Source organism: Pecten maximus, chromosome 5 (genome assembly GCF_902652985.1).
Source record: "Pecten maximus chromosome 5, xPecMax1.1, whole genome shotgun sequence".
Classification (NCBI taxonomy): Eukaryota; Metazoa; Mollusca; class Bivalvia; order Pectinida; family Pectinidae; genus Pecten; species Pecten maximus.
Window position 1 is genome coordinate 33,285,121 of NC_047019.1, and position 16,320 is coordinate 33,301,440.

At 37.4% G+C, this 16,320-nt stretch overlaps 1 protein-coding gene across 1 annotated transcript in view; it reads right to left on the reverse strand.

The window, feature by feature from the left end:
• LOC117327836 (ATP-binding cassette sub-family B member 7, mitochondrial-like) overlaps nucleotides 1-16,320 on the reverse strand; it is a 30,254-nt gene that overhangs the window by 13,447 nt on the left and 487 nt on the right. The window contains exons 2-12 of the mRNA XM_033885040.1: nucleotides 15,420-15,521; nucleotides 14,419-14,634; nucleotides 11,556-11,685; nucleotides 10,888-11,074; nucleotides 9,736-9,817; nucleotides 9,360-9,448; nucleotides 5,576-5,663; nucleotides 4,205-4,379; nucleotides 2,300-2,457; nucleotides 1,702-1,865; nucleotides 652-781 (exon numbers count right to left, since the gene is read on the reverse strand). Of these exons, the coding sequence (XP_033740931.1) occupies nucleotides 652-781; nucleotides 1,702-1,865; nucleotides 2,300-2,457; nucleotides 4,205-4,379; nucleotides 5,576-5,663; nucleotides 9,360-9,448; nucleotides 9,736-9,817; nucleotides 10,888-11,074; nucleotides 11,556-11,685; nucleotides 14,419-14,634; nucleotides 15,420-15,521 (1,521 nt within the window). The remainder of the gene's footprint in view (nucleotides 1-651; nucleotides 782-1,701; nucleotides 1,866-2,299; nucleotides 2,458-4,204; nucleotides 4,380-5,575; nucleotides 5,664-9,359; nucleotides 9,449-9,735; nucleotides 9,818-10,887; nucleotides 11,075-11,555; nucleotides 11,686-14,418; nucleotides 14,635-15,419; nucleotides 15,522-16,320) is intronic.

The window sequence follows — 16,320 nt, forward strand, 5'->3', positions numbered from 1 at the left end:
TCATTAAAAATTCAAAATTGTACCTCTTTATACAGACAAATCTCATAGGAATTTTGCTAATCTCATAAAATCTCCCATAGGTTTTAAGAGCCAGAGTTATCCCTGCCTATAGGATTGAGGTACATACCTGGGGTACGACCCCTATAGGATTGACATACATACCTGGGGTACGACCCCTACAGGATTGACGTACATACCTGGGATACGACCCCTATAGGATTGAGGTACATACCTGGGGTACGAACCCTATAGGATTGACATACATACCTGGGGTACGACCCCTATAGGATTGAGGTACATACCTGGGGTACGACCCCTATAGGATTGACATACATACCTGGGGTATGACCCCTATAGGATTGACATACATACCTGGGGTACGACCCCTATAGGATTGAGGTACATACCTGGGGTACGACCCCTATAGGATTGAGGTACATACCTGGGGTACGAACCCTATAGGATTGAGGTACATACCTGAGGTACGACCCCTATAGGATTGAGGTACATACCTGGGGTACGACCCCTATAGGATTGACATACATACCTGGGGTACGACCCCTATAGGATTGACATACATACCTGGGGTACGACCCCTATAGGATTGAGGTACATACCTGGGGTCGACCCCTATAGGATTGAGGTACATACCTGGGGTACGACCCCTATTGCCTGTCTCACACTGTCAAGGTTAAGCTCCTGTATACTCTGGTTGTTAATGGTGATGCTGCCTTGTTTGGGATCATAGAAACGATACAGTAATCTCACTATTGTAGATTTCCTGAAAGGTACAGAGGAAGTTACATCATAATCATAGAAACGATACAGTATTGAAGATTTCCTGAAAGGTACATAGGAAGTTACATCATAACCAAAGAAAAGATACAGTATTGAAGATTTCCTGAAAGGTACAGAGGAAGTTACATCATAAACAAGAGCCCATAGGCCTAAACAATCATCTGACATAGACTTAGAGTAGGAACGTGCCCTTTCTTCCAAATGTGTCCAACCAGCCTCATTGATATAGATTATGATGTTTCAGACCAACTTTGGTTGTAATCCATTAAGCCACTAAAGAGATTGCACTACGCTATGCTGCATGTGGGTCAATTCAGTGAAAAATCCTCATTTCATTAGAGGCTATTTGACTGGCTCCATCATATTTTCTTATCGAAATTTTGGCCAATCAGACTGATGGTAACATATGTTTATAGAAGCTGCATATAGATAACAGTGTCGGCGAGTAATCTAGAAAATGTGTCTCAGAAATTTAATCAGTTTAAACAGCATAATATTATTATTGATACCCTTTCGTCTGACAGAGGTGAAGAACTCTCAAGCAAAACAGTCCCGTGACACTGAGGCACTTTCCACTGTATGTTTATTATAGATCTCTACATGCTTTCATGGGGGTAGCATTTTTTGTTGCATGTACTTTCAAATATTTTCCCATCTATAATGATGAGGTTTTATTGTGAAAGGGTCATGTTGATTAGTTTCTATATAGAGTGATGTCATTGGAACAAGGATTTTTCACGGAGTTGACCTACAGGTTATAAGTTTAGCGTAGCATAGTGTAATCAACCGTGGGTATCTGATGATGCTAAGGACGAATAGCAGGTTTTTCTTGAAAGTAGAATTACAAATTATTTCAACTAATTGACAAAGGAAAATTGCTGCTGTAATTGATAAAAGATTTACCCTGATCCACTTCCACCCACAATGGCTACTTTTTTGCCGGATGGTACGTCAAAGGTTAGTCCATTAAGAATACGGCTGCCAGGTGTGTATTCAAAGTGGACGTTATCAAAGGATATGGCTGAGTGTTGTGGAGAGGCCTGCAGCAGCGGAGCATTGGGCAAAGTCTGCAACATCCAATGTATTTATACATCAATATGAAAATACCATTGAGGATATGTCGGACATATTAACTTAAAGGAGCACAAGAATTAATAGTTTTCACTCAAAATGTATCATTCTTATTCAAATTTAATGGTGGAGGACAGTAAAAGACTCGATGAAATCAATTTGGAATTATAAAGGATCTAGGAATGGATAAAGGAGTAGGAAATATTTATGATTTTTTTTTGGTTTCAAAGGAATTTGAAGACATAAAAATCCCTATTTCCAAAATTTAATTTTAATTTACAAAAATATTTATACATGTTTATGGTTGTAACCTTATAGTTGTGTATACTTACGGCTAGACTAAAATTATAAACAACATTACAGTTCTCTTGATGCACAATCATAATGAAAAGCCACTACACTCCAAACTGAAGGACATTTATAATGTTACCTTTACACTGCTTTTGATTTTCAGTAAGCTGAACATGGTGTGCATGTCTATGATAGCCTGATTCACATCTCTGTAGACAGAGCCCAGGAAGTTAAGAGGGACTGACAGCTGGAACAATAGGCCGTTAACCATCACCAGGTCTCCCACAGTCATTGTACCTACAGATAAAACAGGGAGGATAATAGCTCGGTCAGGATTGACTACAATAAGCACATTATAAAGTGACAGATGGACACATTTCAAATTTCTTTTCTTTTCTGAAATGAATTAAAAACAATTATCTAAAAAGATTTTACCAACAAATTGTGGAAATTTTTTGTCTAAAGAATGAAGTTCAATTGTTTTGATATTGTGTTGATCTGGAAAGAATACATATGTACAAACAACATACCGTATACAGTCTTAACAGGACACACAAGACAACAGGATGTATGTTTTCAGGATACCAGAAATGTTAGCCAGTTACTGTTACAACAGATCCTAGAGGGATAGTGACACCCACTATTAGTTGTTTGCGTGTTCAGATTCAAAATAGAACCATTCCTCCAGCTCAAGAAATAACGATAACAAATTTCAATTCTTAAAATCTAAGATGGCGATTTTCGCATCGATCAGACTCAAAATTGAAATGGCACAACTTGGGATCGAGGGGGACCTAAATGTGAAGTTTGAGAAATGTTTCTTCAGTTCTTTTCCAGAAATTGTGATAACAAACGTCAATATTCCAAATCCAAGATAGCCATTCAGTTAAATAGGCACATCTAGGAACAAACAGGAACCAACATGTGAAGACTGAGAAATATCCTTCCAGTAGTTTTCTAGAAATAGCAGTAACAAAGATCGTTTATGGATGGATGATGGACGTAGGGCAATTTGAATAGCTCACCATGATGGTAGGCTAAAAAATAGAAATAAATGTTACACCAGATGGCTATCTGAATCATGCCGGCCAAATGGCCTCATTTTAAAAACACATCATCATTCTTCATATTCAGCATCTCTATATACACAAACGTATATACAATGTAGCTCAATACACATGTAAAAAATATTTCCACACATTTGATTCTTGAAATGAAAAACAGGTCATGAAAATGAAACTACATCATACAGCAGAACATGTGACCCAATTCTAGTGTGTTACATTCTGCTATACAACGAGGTACTAACTAATAAATGCATTGCAGGTAGGGCATAAGAATTGTACCTGCTGCCCCATTGCATGATTGTAAGAGGCAACTAACTTTGTGATCTATCTTTTCTGTTTTTTATAAGTACCTGGTACTTTCTTTTTCCTAATATATATCTTAACATTGCCTCACTGTTGGGGTTTATTGCATTCGCCTCTGTGAGGAAGGCTTTGGGTTCTGTCCCCTAAGACATACCAGAGTCTATAGCTGTTGACAGGATGTCAACTAATACCACACCAAACCCAACCAACCAACAAAATGTTGTAATTCTATGAGATATACACTGGAGAAAGGGTAAACAAAGGGCCGTAACTCTGTATATAATCAAACCAATCCATATTTTTTTTATAAATCAAACATATCAGACATGAATCTTGACAGATATGCAGATGTTAATACAGGCCTTGAATTTTCTTTTTTCACGACTCATCCAAAACCAATACAAAAGCACTTAGAGATCTGTATTTATTTCAGAAATAAACAACTCTGGGACAATCACGTCAACCTATTTGGACAGTAACATATGAAAACTGCCTTGGTTTTAGTACAAGACACTTTCCCATCCTAAGTATACAACTGGAAATCTGGCAGTTGTGTGTGAAAGACTGTATCAAGGACATGGTGACGAATGGACTGTCTGAGATTCTACTCCTCCGATACTTGTGGTGAGGGATTTATATGGATACTTAATACAGCTGATTATCCTAGGAATTACCTGCTGTGATATCTTGGCTGCACAGAATCATCATTGCTGTCAGGCCCACACTAAAGATGAAGTTCTGGCCGAAATTGAGACCAGCAAGACTGGTCGTGATTTTCAGTGATGCCTTCTCATATCTGGCAAGGACTTTGTCATACCTGTCTGCCTCGTAGGTTTCGTTGTTAAAGTACTGGAATGATAAAGGTTAAAATGTTTGTACATGTGTACTGTATATTTCATTGTGGACTTGTTGTATAAACTTTATAATTATTATATGAACACATTGTTATTTAACCAACAGTATAAAATGTATGCAGACAGGATTTTTTTTGGTTCAATTCTAATTTCAATACCCTGTCATAAAATCATGATAATCATTTTGGTTATAATATAGTGTCTTTGGTTATATATATTGAGGATGTTTAACAGAATTGTAACCTTGATCTACAATGGTGGCATTTTAGGTTACAAATGAAGTGAGGGACAACATATAAATGTTTTATTGTACATAAACTGGTGTCTTAGCTAATACTGTACATTAAGAAATTCATATGTGACAAACTGATTATACGTTGAGCTCCTTTTTACTTTGACAGTTTCCTAGTTAAGCAGACATCTTTTTTAATCACTAACCTTGACAGTTTCGTAGTTAATCTGTCACACCTGTTTCTGTCTCTTACCTTGACAGTTTGGTAGTTAATTAGAGACACCTGTTTCCTTCCCTCACCTTGACAGTTAATTAGAGACACCTGTTTCAATCCCTCACCTTGACAGTTAATTAGAGACACCTGTTTCAATCCCTCACCTTGACAGTTAATTAGAGACACCTGTTTCAGTCCCTCACCTTGACAGTTAATTAGAGACACCTGTTTCAATCCCTCACCTTGACAGTTAATTAGAGACACCTGTTTCAGTCCCTCACCTTGACAGTTAATTAGAGACACCTGTTTCAATACCTCACCTTGACAGTTAATTAGAGACACCTGTTTCAGTCCCTCACCTTGACAGTTAATTAGAGACACCTGTTTCAATCTTTCACCTTAACAGTTAATTAGAGACACCTGTTTCAGTCCCTCTCCATCGCTGTATGGTAGTTAAACAGAGACAGCTGTTTCTGTCCCTTACCTTGACAGTTTGGTAGTTAAACAGAGACAGCTGTTTCAGTCCCTTACCTTGACAGTTTGGTAGTTAAACAGAGACAGCTGTTTCTGTCCCTTACCTTGACAGTTCGGTAGTTATTCAGAGACAGCTGTTTCATAGTTATTCAGAGACAGCTGTTTCAGTCCCTTACCTTGGCAGTTTTCGTAGTTATTCAGAGACAGCTGTTTCTGTCCCTTACCTTGACAGTTCGGTAGTTAAACAGAGACAGCTGTTTCAGTCCCTTACCTTGACAGTTTCGTAGTTAATCAAAGAATCAATAGCCATATTGCCTGCATCAGAATCAGCTGCATTCATCTGCTTCCGAAACTTTGTCCTATTGTGAACATTAAATATGTCTATAGAACAAAAAAAACAAAAAACAAATACGATTTATATTGTTGAAAAAGTGAAGATCTCAACAGAATGTTTAAATTACTATCACCAATTCCTCATATTGTTGTATCATATCATTCAGTAACAACATGTGAAGAAAGCATCTGATTCATTTATTTTTAAGACAATGTTAACTACATGTACATGTTTAATGGTGCTTGAGATCTCTTAAGTGTATTCAAAAACAAAACATATTCACCATATAGATACTAGAAGTATATCCTGTATTAAAATGAGATTTATAAAGGACTGAAAAGAAACAGATACCTTACAGAAAACAGTGTATCTAAGACTCCCTTACAGAATACAGTGTATCTAAGACTCCCTTACAGAATACAGTGTATCTAAGGCTCCATTACAGAATACAGTGTATCTAAGGCTCCATTACCAAATACAGTGTATCTAAGGCTCCTTTACAGAATACAGTGTATCTAAAGCTCCTTTACAGAATACAGTGTATCTTAAGTTCCCTTACAGAATATAGTGTATCTAAGACTTCCTTACAGAATACAGTGTATCTAAGGCTCCCTTACAGAATACAGTGTATCTAAGGCTCCCTTACAGAATACAGTGTATCTAAGGCTCCCTTACAGACTATAGTGTATCTAAGGCTCCCTTACAGAATACAGTGTATCTAAGGCTCCCTTACAGAATACAGTGTATCTAAGGCTCCATTACAGAATACAGTGTATCTAAGGCTCCCTTACAGAATACAGTGTATCTAAGGCTCCCTTACAGAATACAGTGTATCTACGACTCCCTTACAGAATACAGTGTATCTAAGACTCTCTTACAGAATACAGTGTATCTAAGGCTCCCTTACAGAATACAGTGTATCTAAGGCTCCCTTACAGAATACAGTGTATCTACGACTCCCTTACAGAATACAGTGTATCTAAGGCTCCATTACAGAATACAGTGTATCTAAGGCTCCATTACAGAATACAGTGTATCTAAGGCTCCCTTACAGAATACAGTGTATCTAAGGCTCCCTTACAGAATACAGTGTATCTAAGACTTCCTTACAGAATAATGTGTATCTAAGGCTTCCTTACAGAATACAGTGTATCTAAGGCTCCCTTACAGAATACAGTGTATCTACAACTCCCTTACAGAATACAGTGTATCTAAGGCTCCCTTACAGAATACAGTGTATCTAAGGCTCCATTACAGAATACAGTGTATCTAAGGCTCCATTACAGAATACAGTGTATCTAAGGCTCCCTTACAGAATACAGTGTATCTAAGACTTCCTTACAGAATAATGTGTATCTAAGGCTTCCTTACAGAATACAGTGTATCTAAGGCTCCCTTACAGAATACAGTGTATCTACAACTCCCTTACAGAATACAGTGTATCTAAGGCTCCCTTACAGAATACAGTGTATCTAAGGCTCCATTACAGAATACAGTGTATCTAAGGCTCCATTACAGAATACAGTGTATCTAAGGCTCCATTACAGAATACAGTGTATCTAAGGCTTCATTACAGAATACAGTGTATCTAAGGCTCCCTTACAGAATACAGTGTATCTAAGGCTCTATTACAGAATACAGTGTATCTAAGGCTTCCTTACAGAATACAGTGTATCTAAGGCTTCCTTACAGAATACAGTGTATCTAAGACTTCCTTACAGAATACAGTGTACTTAAGGCTCCCTTACAGAATACAGTGTATCTAAGGCTTCCTTACAGAATACAGTGTATCTAAGACTTCCTTACAGAATACAGTGTACTTAAGGCTCCCTTACAGAATACAGTGTATGTAAGGCTCCATTACAGAATACAGTGTATCTAAGGCTTCCTTACATAATACAGTGTATCTAAGGCTCCCTTACAGAATACAGTGTATCTAAGACTTCCTTACAGAATACAGTGTTTGGTTTGGTTTGGTTTATTTTGTTTAACATCCTATTAACAGCTAAGGTCATTTAAGGACGGCCTCCCGTGCGTGCGACATGCATGCGTGTGGCGAGTGCGTATGTGTGTTTTGGGAGGCTGCGTTATGTTCATGTTAAGTCTCCTTGTGATAGGCCGGAACTTTTGCCGATTTATAGTGCTACCTCACTGAAGCATACTGCCGAAGACATCCAGCAGGACACCCCACCCGGTCACATTATACTGACAACGGGCGAACCAGTCGTCCCACTCCTAATATGCTGAGCGCTAAGCAGGAGCAGCAACTACCATCTAAGGCTTCCTTACATAATACAGTGTATCTAAGGCTCCATTACAGAATACAGTGTATCTAAGGCTCCCTTACAGAATACAGTGTATCTAAGGCTCCCTTACAGAATACAGTGTATCTAAGGCTCCATTACAGAATACAGTGTATCTAAGGCTCTCTTACAGAATACAGTGTATCTAAGGCTCCCTTACAGAATACAGTGTATCTAAGGCTCCCTTACAGAATACAGTGTATCTAAGGCTCCCTTACAGAATACAGTGTATCTAAGGCTCCCTTACAGAATACAGTGTACTTAAGGCTCCCTTACAGAATACAGTGTATCTACAACTCCCTTACAGAATACAGTGTATCTAAGGCTCCATTACAGAATACAGTGTATCTACGACTCCCTTACAGAATACAGTGTATCTAAGACTTCCTTACAGAATACAGTGTATCTAAGACTTCCTTACAGAATACAGTGTACTTAAGGCTCCCTTACAGAATACAGTGTATGTAAGGCTCCATTACAGAATACAGTGTATCTAAGGCTTCCTTACATAATACAGTGTATCTAAGACTTCCTTACAGAATACAGTGTACTTAAGGCTCCCTTACAGAATACAGTGTATGTAAGGCTCCATTACAGAATACAGTGTATCTAAGGCTTCCTTACATAATACAGTGTATCTAAGGCTCCCTTACAGAATACAGTGTATCTAAGACTTCCTTACAGAATACAGTGTTTGGTTTGGTTTGGTTTATTTTGTTTAACATCCTATTAACAGCTAAGGTCATTTAAGGACGGCCTCCCGTGCGTGCGACATGCATGCGTGTGGCGAGTGCGTATGTGTGTTTTGGGAGGCTGCGTTATGTTCATGTTAAGTCTTCTTGTGATAGGCCGGAACTTTTGCCGATTTATAGTGCTACCTCACTGAAGCATACTGCCGAAGACATCCAGCAGGACACCCCACCCGGTCACATTATACTGACAACGGGCGAACCAGTCGTCCCACTCCTAATATGCTGAGCGCTAAGCAGGAGCAGCAACTACCATCTAAGGCTTCCTTACATAATACAGTGTATCTAAGGCTCCATTACAGAATACAGTGTATCTAAGGCTCCCTTACAGAATACAGTGTATCTAAGGCTCCCTTACAGAATACAGTGTATCTAAGGCTCCATTACAGAATACAGTGTATCTAAGGCTCTCTTACAGAATACAGTGTATCTAAGGCTCCCTTACAGAATACAGTGTATCTAAGGCTCCCTTACAGAATACAGTGTATCTAAGGCTCCCTTACAGAATACAGTGTATCTAAGACTCCCTTATAGAATAATGTCTAAGTAACTGAAGGTTTCAATTGTATTCTTTTCCCCCACAATGTGGTGTGTGTCATAATTACAGGCCTGGGATGAGTGCTTTTAAATGCTCAAATCTGACTTGATAAAATAACTGATGTTAGTTACCTCCACTGTGTAAATGACAGTGTAAATGTAGCATACACCGATATACACCCTACTGCCACTCCAGCATAGGCGACTCCACAGTTATAGTACTACAAACAAAAATGGAGGCTCGTACAGATATACTTAGGATTGTTAGTACTGTACATATAACTATTGTAATCAAACAGCTTCATAGGAATCCTATCATAAATACTTATCTAAATGTAAACAGTTATTAGGCAGAATTTTATAATAATTTTCAATAACATAACGAGACTATGAAAAGGCTCTGTATAACAGGAAATTGTGTAAAAAGAAATATGATTATCATTAGTATATTACCATGAGAATCTACTGATCTTGATGTACTGACCCACACTGCAGTGTATTAACTCACCAGTAAGGAAATCACTAGGAGACATTCCAAAGCTGTTGGTCCCAGGTTAAACACCAGAGCTGTCAGTGTTGTATTTATACCCCTTTAACCAAACATGTAAACATTGAATACACAAATAGTAATGTGTCAGTGTAGATATAATGCTGACAATTTCACCAATGTTACTGGATACTGCATTGCAACATTCTCGGAGGTAATAAATCAGTTGTAAACTGAATTTATTACCATGTGTGGTCCACAAACCACGACAGTCACTTCCTTGACAAAGTTGTAGATTTTGAGCACCGACATCTGTGGTGCTAATTTTAGCTATTTCTTGGTCAATGGATGTAAAAAAAAGGATTGTTCATTGGAGTATTTAGCTAATTAGAAATTTTTGCACGGGCTGTAAAATGCTTTAATCCATCCGTTATCGAAATCTAATATACTTTGAAAACGAACGTAGAACTGTGACTTACCATTGAAGGAATACGACTTTCTGCACATTTTACAAATAGTTTTCGTCATATTTAAAGTATAAGTACTTAACGGACCTTTTGCTTCTGGTTTTCATTAAAAACCAAAATGTTTCCATAAAATAGACCATGTGCGTTTATCGATAAGAAAGATCGTATGTATACGTTAACGTTGCTTCCATAGCGAACTCTTCCATAGCTAGTCGCTTATGCTCTTACAAACGAAATCTTAGTCATCTGTACGTTTGCATTCCGCCTAGTATTACAACATTGTACCAGTTATTGCGACGCTTGATTTTACCTGATGTAGGGCACTTCCGACGAAACTCGATTACAGATTTCTTACTCGATTAATTGATCAAACGTCTCAAACAAGTGATACTCGACGAACTTGATTAAGCGGAACACCACTATGCAGTGTACAGTAACATTGATGAAATTGCCAATTGGGCAGATTAAGAACTTTTGTATAATTACAAATAAGAAATTCTGTAGAAATTGGAACTGTTGTTGCCCGGGCAGTTGAGCTAAATATGGAAAAGTGTTTAGTTATCATTAGTCCTTTGCTCAACAGTATCACAGGAGGACAGGATAACTGATATACTACATCAAGGGTTCTTTCATCTTTTAATATGATGCCATTAGTGAACAAATAAGGGTAAACATATTGATTGGGCCACCTAATATGAAAGACTACCTTGTGCCTCTGTCAATGGCCTTGGACAGAGCCCCAGTCTGTCGCTGAAGATGGTAAGCCAGGTCCAAACTATGTAAATGTAGGAAAACCTTCCTTGCAACACGTCGGATGGAATCTTGTGCAACTTTTCCAAATAAGGCATTACGTAGTTCATGAAAAGCTTGGGCAGTTGTCCTGGCAATTCCATCTACAATAAAAGAATTTAAATTCATAAATTAATCACACTCATTTCATGAAATTTTGGCTTCATCAAATTTGTCATTTTTAGTTGGCATAACATGTATGCCAGCTGAGAGGAGTTCAACCCTTTGCATATCATACAGAACATTAGTAAAATTTTACCGGTAATTTTGGGAGAAGAATAAAGTGGACTAGAAGTAAAATATAATAACATAATCCTGATTTCAATATAACCATACATTAAACACAATCTAATTAAAATTAGACTTGTAATTTCTATTTCTTTACAATACACTGCAATACATTGTATTGCAATGTATCGTAGAGTATTGTAGAAGAGCGGAAATTGATTGACATCAAACACTTATTCCTCTGATGATTAATTATTCATAAAATATTCATTATACCCGTAAATGATTAATTATACCAGTAATACTTGTTACGAGAACTTTGTTACACAAATACACCATGGAGAGAGTCACACTTACAACCAAGAAGAATTGCTGTGGCAGAGGTGATCAAAGTAGCTGGTGCAGAAGACATGTTCAATAAATTACTAGGTTCATTAAGAAAGTCTACTGCATACTTAAATATAAATGGTACTTGTACATTCACAGCCTGCAAAGAAACAAATACAGCTTAATAAGACTTGGACACTATGTTATATCTGTAATGGGGAAATCACAAGCATATGTCATATGTGAAATAAAATGGCCGCCTTTGGGCCATCTTGTTTTCCAATCAGTCTCAAAATGGTATATTCACAACTAGGAGCTAAGGGGAACCTACAAATGAATTTTGAGGATAATCTATGAAGAACTTTCTGAGAAATAGCGATAACAATCTTTTACTGTCAAAATTCAAAATGGCCACCTGTTGTTCATCTTGTTTTCCAATTGGTCTCAAAACAAGAGGCCCATGGGCCTTAACGGTCACCTGAGATTTGAAATATTTCAGTTAATTTAATTAACCCTTTTTGGCCCCCGTCCATCAGCCCCTAGGGGTCAGTCAGGGCCAACATATGCATATTATCAAACTTTCATCCCATGCTAAAAATGTTAACCAAATTAGAATGAATTCCAATAGAAATAAAACAAATAAAAGTCAAAAATGTGATTTCCCTATATAAACTATAGTAAAGTTTACCCCCGCCCCAGGGGCAAACTTGAGATCCTAGGGTCATGAAATTCACAATTTTGGTAAAGCACCTTCAGACCCTGCCATCTATGAAGTGTATTTGATTCCATCATATCTGAGAGTAGAGAAGAAAAATTTTGAAATTTCAGCCAATTTGGCCCTTTTTAGCCCCGCCCATCAGCCCCTGGGGGTCAGCCAGGGCCAACATGTGCATGCAACTGACCCCAACATGTGCATGCAATCAAACTGTCATCCCATGCTGACAATGTTTACCAAATTAGAATGAATTCCAATAGAAATAAAACAAATAAAAGTCAAAAATGTGATTTCCCTTTATAAACTATAGTAAAGTTTACCCCCTCCCCAGGGGCAAACTTTAGACCCCGGGGTCATGAAATTCACAATTCTGGTAAAGCACCTTCAGACCCTGCCATCCTTGAAGTGTATTTGATTCCATCATATCTGAGAGTAGAGAAGAAGATTTTTGAAATTTCAGTCAATTTGGCCCTTTTTAGCCCCGCCCATCAGCCCCTGGGGGTCAGTCAGGGCCAACATGTGCATGCCATCAAACTGTCATCTCATGCTGACAATGTTTACCAAATTAGAATGAATTCCAATAGAAATAAAACAAATAAAAGTCAAAAATGTGATTTCCCTATATAAACTATAGTTAAGTTTACCCCTTCCCCAGGGGCAAACGTGAGACCCCTGGGTCATGAAATTTACAATTTTGGTAAAGCACCTTAAGACCCTTCCATCTCTGAAGAGTGTTTGATTCCACCATATCTGAGAGTAGAGAAGAAGATTTTTTAAGTTTTAGTCAATTTGACCCTTTTTAGCCCCGCCACTCAGGCCCCTGGGGGGTGGGGACCATATAATTTACAATTTTGGTTGACCTTTAGCCATAGAAGCTTCCTGCCAAATTTCATTGAATTTGGTTTAGGGTTTTTGGAGAAGAAGTCGAAAATGTCAATTGTTTACGGACGGACGACGCACGACGCACGACGACGGACAAAAGGGGATTAGAATAGGTCACTTGAGACTTTGTCTCAGGTGACCTAATAAAAAATGCACAATTAGGGACCAAGGCGAACCTACAAATGAAAATTGAGGAAGATCCATTACAGACTTTCTAAGAAATAGCGATAACAAGAATTGTTTAAGGGTGGCCAGACAAATGGACAGACGTGTAACGGACCCTGCCAGCTGGCTGAAGAATCATTTGATTAGCCCACCATCTCATAATGACAATATTGATAACTTCTTGAAAACCTGGTATTTAAACAAGTGCAATCAATGATTGCGAAAGCTCACCGGCGGCAGCAATCACACTATGCATTCATTTTTTATGTATGTATAAGCATGTCATTTTGAAATTGTATGTCACATAATATTGCTCCTAGACCTCTAATGGATGTATAAACCAAATAAGAAGGGTGTGAGGTGTATACTTTTGGACTTAGAAGCTTTCCAAATAAGAAGGGTGTGGACAAATTTTTTCTGCATGATTTTGCCATAACATTACTCCTAGACCTCTAATGAATGTATAAACCATATTAGAAGGGTGTGAGGTGTATACTTTTAGACTTAGAAACTTTCTAAAAACTGATCCCAAAAACTTTAAAGCTTTCGGTTACTTGTAACCGGTGAGCTAAAAATCATACTAAATAATGAGCAAATATGAAAGCTTTCTAAGTACTGTGTATGCAAACTCCAGTTAAATGTCAGGGAACAACGTTGGGACAGGATTCGCCTCAGTTGGTTTCCCATCCACAAAATAACGAAAGCAATTTGCCAAATTTTGTTTTGGGGCCAGTCACAATCAGCGACGTCCACTTTCTCCTAATATTCATATTTATTCCTGTTCGGCAGCGATTAGAATATTACACCTTCTATCTATGGATATTTTGACGAATTGATTAAGATTTCTCGTTGCTGTATTCCAACCCCAACAAAAGAAAGCTGAATTTCAGGGTAGTCTTTCCTCCCATGTTGGCACGCTACCTCCCACAACAAAAGAGAGCTGAATTTCAGCGTGATAACTCCCATGGAAAGTGCAAGCCAGAACTTGGAAAGTGTGTATCAAATACTTGTGGCAATAAAGCACCAACACAACTTTCATATTCAACACTGATCTAAAATAATGTTCAGAAACATTCTATGGATTCAACAATAGACATACAAGGAGTCTTCATCATGTAGAGAGATACTAACCTTCGATCCTATAAGAAGTGTCAAGGCAGCTGCAACTCTGATACGAATACTAGGTTTATCCTTGGGCCAGACATATCCCAGCATGGCCCGAGTGATGTCCCAGGCCTTCACTTCATCCTTCACATGCTTGGTGTTGTCATTTGTGCTACTAGTCGATGCAGATAATGATGGGTGGGGACTGAAACTGGTCCTCTTGAAAAAGTCATTTTTGGTAGCCTGCAAAATCCATAAACTGCATGATGACTTTTCTCAGAAATCATCATTTTGAAATCATTTTCTTTTCTTACAATAACAACTCTATCTTTAAGACATAATTTAGGTATATGCAATTTGAAGTTTTTAAAATCTATATCTTTGATTTGTTATATATTTTGAAGCATTTCATAGATAACCACCCTTTCTTTAGATTTTAATAATGCATGGAAATGTAATAACAAGGAGTAATGAAAAATACCCTGCCCTAACAGCTTCAAACTAGTGACCTTTTTCTCTAAAGGCAAACTTCCCACTAGTCTGAGCTATTAAGGTAACCTTATACACTCTAATTTTACACTACTCGCTCCTTCATAAAGTCTTCACCCCAAAAGACAACCACAATCCAGGTTCTATATCTCTAAGGAAGCCTCTCAATCTCCTATAGCTTTCACTTCATTTTACAGTTATTCTTTGCTATAGTTTTTTGTGTATTTCCTCAAAATTTTGTGGATTTCCCCTGTTTTTCGAGAATTTTCCCATTTTATGGGATTTTTCTTGATGGGGAATTTGCTTTCATTCAAAGGGGAAAACGCAATCAGTGGGGTGTACTACTTATAATTTTAGTAGTAAAAATGGTCTAGATTAACCTTGATCTGCAAGGTGACCTTTTACAGAAACAGTAAATTGCACCCATGAAATTTAAACAGTGAAATGCCATTTGAAACAATGTTGATAACATACTAATTAAAAAAATAATCACATTAAATAAGTTGGTATGGGGAATCACTCTCATGCTAATATATTACCTGCCCCAAAACCGGCCCAGTTCCAACTGTTTTACATAAACTTGCTTGAAATTTTGAAGAACACTGGCATGTTCTTCCAAGATAAGGCTGTCCATAAGCATACTGAAATACAAAGTTTAATTTCATAAAGTTAGGAAATATATCAATCAAAATAACTAAGATCAAATGCTTATAATTCATATTGTTGTATAATTCATAGAGCTGCAATCCCTTTTAGATTATTGGCATCTGGATTACCATTATTCCAATGTTTTGACCTATGTTCAATATAAAATTGATAACATTAAACTTTTATTTCAAATCTTTTGATCTGATCAAAATTTTCTTTAAAAATGCATGCAACAATTTTAACAATTGTTTTTTTGTTGTTTAATTTTTATGCAACTTTCAGAAACCTATAGCCAGCTCAAAAAAAAAAAATTATTTTGTGATTAAAATATGCCGATATATATATGCATGTCAGAAACAGCGCTAACAGCATTTTGCTGTCCGGCTGTATATATAGAGAATACATGGTCAGTGTCTTAAAATATAAGGTGTATTTTGGTGTGGGTAAAGAAAGACAAAAGCGGCAAGCCTTGGCGAGCCACTATTGTCTTTCTGTCCCAAGCCAAAAATACAGCTTATATTTTAAGACACTGACCATGTATTTATCCTGCAACAGTCATCACAAATAATCATTTTGAAGTGAAACGGTGTTAAAACTGATAGAAATATGTTTGTCTTTAAAACTAAAGAACTTTTCTTTAATTACAAAGCATCAATTAAATCATAAACAATGTACAGTAGACCGGACAGAAGTGATATATCAATCTCATGTATTATTTTGAGTCTGGTATAGAGGACTTTAAAAGTCCTGAACCAGAAATAAACTTATCTTATCTTAGGTCAGTTGAATTGA